This window comes from Camellia sinensis, chromosome 6, assembly GCF_055761805.1.
Source record: "Camellia sinensis isolate YWXY chromosome 6, ASM5576180v1, whole genome shotgun sequence".
Lineage (NCBI taxonomy): Eukaryota > Viridiplantae > Streptophyta > Magnoliopsida > Ericales > Theaceae > Camellia > Camellia sinensis.
The window spans coordinates 177553678-177561123 of record NC_138966.1 but is presented as its reverse complement, the minus strand read 5'-3'; the positions used below and the strand labels follow the sequence as shown (position 1 = coordinate 177561123).

Here is a 7446-nt window from a genome sequence, read left to right as displayed (position 1 = left end):
AGTGGCATTCGACCACGAAGTGGGTCTCTCAGACCACAGTGTCCCTCGAAAGGGAGTAAATAAGATGCACGCCAAAAACCGGAGCAATAGGAGATGGTTAAGCGGTCCCAAACCGAGGCACACGGTTTGACGGCTCCGAAAATCGAGAACCGGGCTCCGAAATGGGCAAAATGGCCTGCAGCCACAAAATGTAGCCCACGGCCACTGAGAGATGGTCTACGGGACCTCTCCCTCCCCTCAGGAAAAGAAACAGAGAAAACCGAGTCTGGTTCGCAAACCGAGGCAGGGCACAGAAGAGGGTTCGAAAATCCGGAGGTAGGGCTCACGGCCGCGACTCTGAGACTTCTAAACGAGCATAAAATGCAGTATCACCGAGCGCTCAACTGGTGACGTCTGAGTCTTAAGGTCGGTCAAAAATGGGGTGTCTACAACGTGACGTAATCCCGTAATGGGGAAAGGTTAGGCGTTGAGCAAGAAATGAAGCGATAGGTTAATATAGGGTGTTGAAAAGACAGTTTTGGCAGATTTTTGAAAATTTTCAAACTGGCGAAATTTAATTGTGACCCTTGGAATATAGGCAAGCCTTGGGCTTTTGGTATTATCCGTTTTACCTATCTTTTTGCAAAAAACCAAAACGTTCCAGAAGTAAACTCTTTTGTGTCGGGTGATACACCTTTGCAACATTTTGTGAACTTTCTGGTGCCCGCGTTTGAAGCCATGCGTAGACACACAAGAGAAATGGCCCAAGAGGAAGCAGCAACCGCAAGGGTCGATCCGTTAGGCGAAGACGATGTGGTGGATTTAGCAGAACAGTATCGTACGGAGCAAAGGGAGGAGAAGGTAATGAGTCAGGCGGTGTGGGCTCGTCCCAGGACAATGATTACAGCCGTGAGACCTATTAGTCAGGTGGAGCCGGACCATTGGCACACCAAACGAGACAGATCCATACTTACGGCAGAGGAGCTGGAAGGAATAAGGAGGAAGTACCAAATTCCCTCAGAGATAGGGTTGAGGCTGCCCACATCTAGGGAGAGGGCGTCGGATGTGTGGCCGGACGAATTCAGTCTCTACGAGGAAGCGTTGCGAGGAGGTTTGAGGCTACCTCTCCCTCAAGTAGTGGTGGACATGCTGAATAGCCTGGAAGTGGCGCTAGGGCAGTTGATGCCGAACGCCTGGAAAATACTGATGGCCTATGCAAGTTCCTGGCAGCAAACAACCGGAGGAGTGGCCATGACTATAGAGGAATTTTTCTCCTGCTACAAGGCCCCCGGTCAGTAGGAGACGTAGGTGACACTGCAGGCTATAGCAGGGCTAGGTGCAGTGGCGAGGCTGCCGTCTTCGACGAAGGAATGGAGGCCGAGATGGTTTTTTGTGTCTGCGAATAGTGGAAGGGGAGTTCGGACAACGTAGAAGGTCCCCACCAAATCGGTTGAGCCCAAGTTAGACGGGGCAGCCGAAGACCGAGTGAAGAAGGTAAGGGAATTGAAGGAAGACAAGGGAGTGAGGTGGGACGAGCTGGTCCTTCCTTCAACGTTGTTTCCCTGAACTTGGGACCGCAACCGTTGGGGGAGGATCCGGCAAGGGAGGAGTTAGAGGTGCAGAGGAAGGCGGAGGATGAGGAGGAGGAGGAGGGAAGGTTGTTCGCTAGAGCAGACAAGTATAAAGAGGCAAAGTTGGGGCTGCTCCAAAACCGATCACGAGGGAACGAGTCCGACTGCACCCCAAGCCACTGGGGGAGATGGATCTGAGTGGTTTTGAGCCACGACCACCTCCAGTGGATCCTCTGAAAGAGAAGAGTAAAAAGGAGATGGAGGCTGTGTTGAAGGGGAAGAAGAAGAAGATGATGGACAAAGGTGATGAGGGGCCAACATTGAAGAAGATGAAGGAGGGGGTGGTGGAGGTCGCCCCAGAGGTGGGGCTGGAGGAGACAAGGGGTAGGGTGGAGACTGCCATGGGCCACGAAGTACAAGTGGAAGGTGGGGCGGCTGGTCCTGAGTAGGGAGCAGAGCAACAGCCTAAGGGGGTCCTGCGCCCTAAGGAGAAGGAGAGAGGGCTAGGCTGAAGACCGCTATTTACCATGCCCCAGCAGTGTCCGGGTAACTGGAAAGAGAAGGAGTTGAAGCCAGGACTACTGCAGATCGCCTCTTACGGGTGGTAGAGGACGCGGCCGTGCGTTCGGTGGCTGGTTTCACTAAAGCTGAACTGCTAAGGGGGTTGTGCTCTGCCTAGATGGAGGCGACTGCCTTAGCAGGAGCCTTACTGAACAAGGCGACGGCTGCAAAAAGCGAAGTAAGGCCATTGAAGGTAAAGTTGGAGGCGGTGGAGGCCTAACTTGAAAGTTTGAGGAAAGAGACCGCAGGCTGGAGGAAGACCGCGCGGAGTGCATGTGTTAGGGGGCTAGAAAAGGCCCAGAAAGCCAAGATGATGGAGGTGTTAGCGATGGTGCAGAGCTATTTCGCGACCGTGCCAATGTTGAGCTGCTCGTAACCAAGTTAGGGCTGGAGACAGCGCGCTGTAAGGTGGTGTCGCTCGAGTTCCAACTGGCTGACGAGCAGAAGAAGCTGGAAGAGGCCCAGAAAGCCCACACCGTCGCCAACGAACGGTGGGATGAGGCCATGGTCTGCAACAAATATTTGCGTGCTCAGTCGATCAAAGAAAAAGAAGAAACAGATCTGAAGATCGCTAAGTTGGAGAGGGTGCTGGCAGACGAGCGGGCCAAGTCGGTGGCAGAGAGGGTGAGGTTGGAGAAGGCCTTGAAGGATGAAAAGGCCAATTTGGCATCTGAGAGGGCGGCATACCCCGACCTATGTGTTGCAGCGGTAGAGCAGTTTAAGGGGTCCGCCGACTTCCAGATGGCCGTTGATGCCGCGATCGCCAGCAGTTTGGCGAGAGAGGGGGATAGGGGGGCTAGCCCGTCGGGAGCGACTGTTAGGAGCAGGAGTGAAGAAGAAGTGATCCAAAGCTTCCAGCAGTCGGACTTCTATAAGTATGAGATGGTTGAGTTTTGGGACAGCGGCTGGAAGACTTTCAAGCGTAAAGCAGAAAAGCTGTTCCCAGACTTAGACTTCAGCAATGTAAGAATAGATGAAGACGATGTGGCCCAGACCCCCCCTGACGAGGGTGTTGAAGAAGAAGACCTTGCATCAAGCGATGATGAATGAGTGATGTGAATAAAATTTGTAAAGAAATTTTTGGTTGTTGTGGTTTTGTTTTGTTTTTTTTTTTTTTTTTTTGTAATTTCTATAGTGAACTTATGTGTAAGTTTGTGAATAAATAAAATTATGAGTTGTGTTTTTCGTACTATTGTCTTTATTTTTTGTGGATATGAAAAGAATGAGAATGGTCATTCAAATAAGGCTTGTGTATAAATTATAGTGAAAGCTGAGAAGTAAGGGGCCAATCTAACTTGTGAGAAAACTGTGACGCAAAGAATGTTAACAATGAAAATGTCGAAATGTAAAGGTCTTAAAATGGGAGAGTCTTGATATGTTAAATCATGTGGTCAGAGTGTTGAGGAATGAGGGATTGGGTTGGGAGATGAAAGTTAAAAAAAGGAAAAAAATGTAAAGAGGCGTAAAAGCATGGACCTGCAATTTGACTAAGTATGGCAACTATGTTACAAACATGAAGTTGCAAGAATGCTTGAGCCATAATTAACTCAGTCTGGTAGAGCCCTTCGTGCTCAGGCTGGCTAAGGCTGTAAGTAACTCAGTCTGGTTGAGCCCTTCGTGCTCAGTCGGGCTGAGGCTGTAAGTAACTCAGTCTGGCTGGGTCCTTGGTGCTCAATCGAGCTGAGGCTTTAAGTAACTCAGTCTGGCTGAGACTGCAAACAGGGTGTTATTGAAATATCACACAGATAACTGAGATATAAGAGTGTTGTCATTTAAAGCGTAGCCCATTGATCACAAATTTACACCATGTAAGAAAATGACAAAAACATCCAAGTGCGTAGATTGTCAAAAAGAACATACAGCAATTGATCAATACAGAAAATAACACTTTTATTGAAAATAACGCTTCAAGTGCTCGGTGTTCCATGGATGGGGAAGGTCTCGGTCTTCTATGTCCTGAAGTCGGTAAGTTCCCGAATGAGATTTGGCCGTAACAACATAAGGTCCCTCCCACTTGGCTGCTAGCTTGCCCTTAGCCAGATTTTTGGTGGCAAGAGTTATTTCCCGCAAAACAAGGTCCCCCACGGAGAACTCCCTCTGTCGGACTTTGCGGTTGTAGTATGTTCTCATTTTCTGTTGATATGAGGCCCGCCTGACAGTAGCGGTCTCTCGGAGCTTTTCAATCAGGTCCAAGTCGGCCCGACGCAGTTCTTCAGTTAGTTCCGGATTCGGGTGCAGAACCCTTGGGGTGGGCAGGCCGATTTCCACTGGGATGACCGCCTCAGCATCGTATGTTAAGCGGAAGGGGATCTCCCCAGTGGGGGTTCGGGCGGTAGTGCGGTAGGCCCAGAGTACGTTCGGTAATTCCTCAGCCCAGAATCCCTTAGCAGCTTCCAACTTAGTTTTGATGATCTTCAGAAGAGAACGGTTAGTGACCTCAACTTGGCCATTGGCTTGGGGAAGAGAAGCATAGTTGGATTTGAAGCTCTGCACAGAATTTCTTGAACTTGGCATTGTCGAATTATTTGCCATTGTAGGAGACGATGCCTTGAGGGATGCCAAATCGGCACACGATCGACTGCAAGATGAATCTGGTTGTGTTCTGCTCGGTTATTGTAGCGAGGGGTTCCGCCTCCACCCATTTAGTGAAGTAATCAATGGCGACGATTGCGAATTTGGTTTGGTCTCGGCCGGTGGGCAATGGGCCAACTAAGTCGATCCCTCATTTGGCAAACGGGTAAGGATCACTACAACAAAATGGTACATTAATGACAAAATCACTTCGTCTCCAATAGTGAAATTTTCGTCACTAAATTGATCCGTGACGAAATAATTTCGTCACCACGTTCGTCATCAATTCATCGTCACTAAAAGTACCTGATGACGAAAATTTATTTTGTCACCTATTATTGGTATTTGGTGACGAAATAATTCGTCACTAAATGTTAAATATTTTGTCACCTATAACATCCATTTCGTCACTAGAATTAAATAAACTTCTATTATATTTGTTTTGGATGACAAAATATTTTGTCATTAAAAATAGCGATAAAATTTTTAGTAACGAAAATATCGTCACCAAAAGATGGAAAAAAAAGATTCTTCAGTGACGAAAACTTTTGTCAACAAATATTTTAATTTAGTAATGAAATAGTAAATATGTGTAACGAAATTATTTGTTGGGAATAGAAAGTTTTAGTGTCAATTTTTTTTCGTCGCCAATAATATATAAATTTTAAAAATTGAGGGGAGGGTTATATTTGTAATTTATATATTTTTTTCAATAAACGATACCTGTACATTTTAATAATCTATTAAATAAAATATCTAATACAAATCAATATAAAATTAAACTGTTCATTATCATAAAACAACCCAAACAAAATACATGTATCATAGTATCAAGAAATTAATATATAGCATCCAAACTATAACATCTATTCTAGTAAAATCAAAAACTACAACACAATCAAAATAACTTGTGCATTTTAATAACCTGCTGAATATAATATCCATTACAAATCATTACAAAAACTTGTTCATTTGGTAACATCAACAAAAACCTGTTCATTTTAATTTATTCAATAAAATATCAACAAAAAGATTAGATACATCACAATATAATCATAACCCACAACAACATAGTCAAAATACATGTTTGGTAATATCAACAAAAGGTACAACTACACTGTGATGGATGTGTCTGGTAATATTAACAAAAAACTCTTGCTATGAAGGTTACCAAATTCGTTCATCTCCAATCTGCCATTTAAAAAAGAAAAAATAAAAAAACAACAACAACAACAACAATAAAAGGTTAAGGTAACCATTCACTAAATATGTTAATATGCAATCTAAAAGAGAAAAAATAAAAATTTCGAAGTAAATTTTAAACCAAATTTTACCGTGCTGTTTCCGTAAATTTTTACAACTTACATTAGTGAATGTGAATCCTCTTAAGTGCAAGTTTCAGAGCTTCAAGACATTGTTTCATTGACCTTGATATCTGGAAGTCCATTACCAAGCTCAACCTCACCCTGTTTCCAAAGAAATTAAGTTTGTCTTCCGACAGAGAAAGCAAGTCAAAAGGCATATTGAATCAGTAGAACCTTGTTTCTCTGGTGCTCTTTATTGTTGGGATCAAAAGAATCAATGATTCACCACTCATAAGCAGCAAAACATTGGCTAGGCTTCAACACTCTGAAAATCTCTTTGTAGCAATCCACCTAGTTAACACACACCCACACACACACACACACACACACAAAGGATTAAACAAATTATATATAAATAGAGGGACCTATACAACCTGATATGTAAGATTAGACAAATTTACACATGAACCTAATGAGCATTCTGACAGCATACCACATCTGGTGCATGACAGGTAGCTTCTATTGCAAATATTGCATCAAAACTGTTGTCAGAAAATGGCATATTCATGAAGTCAGCCTTCACATAGCTGCAGTTGTTGTCCACTCCTGCAATGCGGTTCAGTTCCTGCAGAGCAACCAAAGCACTCAAAGCATATAAACAAGCAAAAATCTCTTAACTGATTAGTGGTTATGAACAGGAAAGATAGTTGAATTTTAACTAGGAGATTCCACAATAATAGTATGTATTCAAAATCAATGCAGATATGAAGAAATAGTTCTGTTATACACCAACATGAAAATTACTTACTGTTCCTCTTGTTATTTGATACTCATTGTTGTTTATCCCTGTAACGTATGTATCACTACACAAGGTCATCAATATCAGTGCTATAACTTGAAAAAATGGACAAAATTAACAAAAAAAAGTTAAGTTTCCAATTTTGTGGAGGTCTAATGTGATTCTCAGAAACAGTAAGGGGAAAGAAAAGAAAAGTAAAGTGAGAGAAAAGGGAGATGGTGAACCACAACAAACTGTAGAAAGAAGTAGAAAATCTGGTACAAATCTTGCCTATCTCCCATCATGACCCCGAATTAAATGAAGAAAATAAGAAAGGTAGGTGCTGCAATGCAAAGGTGTAAGATGCACTAAACTTGCACTCAATGCCTTTTTATATTCAAGTGATATACAACAAATGTGAATCCTCTTGAGTGCTACAAATAATTTAAGCACATTGATTTCACGATTCCTTTCTCTTTCACAAAACCAACTCAAAGCTATGCAATAATGGATCCTTAGAAAATAAAGTTATGTATGACATGTATACTTGTCGAGAAAAAAGAAAAAAGAAAGTATGATGCATAACCTGAAGTAATCCTTCTCTATCTTTTCTATTCCCTATTTCTTTATTTTTATTTTTTAATTTCAATTTTGTGTTAATAATGAAAATCATAACTTGTGT

General features: G+C 43.2%; 1 protein-coding gene across 1 annotated transcript; it reads right to left on the bottom strand.

Moving 5' to 3' along the window:
• Window positions 1-6185: 6185 nt before the first annotated feature.
• On the bottom strand, window positions 6186-7106 carry LOC114279604 (cycloartenol-C-24-methyltransferase-like). The gene is made up of 3 exons (XM_028221878.2): window positions 6795-7106; window positions 6480-6611; window positions 6186-6337 (listed from the first exon to the last, which is right to left on the bottom strand). The coding sequence occupies exons 1-3, from the start codon at window positions 6861-6863 to the stop codon at window positions 6269-6271; spliced, it is 270 nt and encodes an 89-aa protein (XP_028077679.2). The 5' UTR covers window positions 6864-7106; the 3' UTR covers window positions 6186-6268.
• Window positions 7107-7446: the final 340 nt, after the last annotated feature.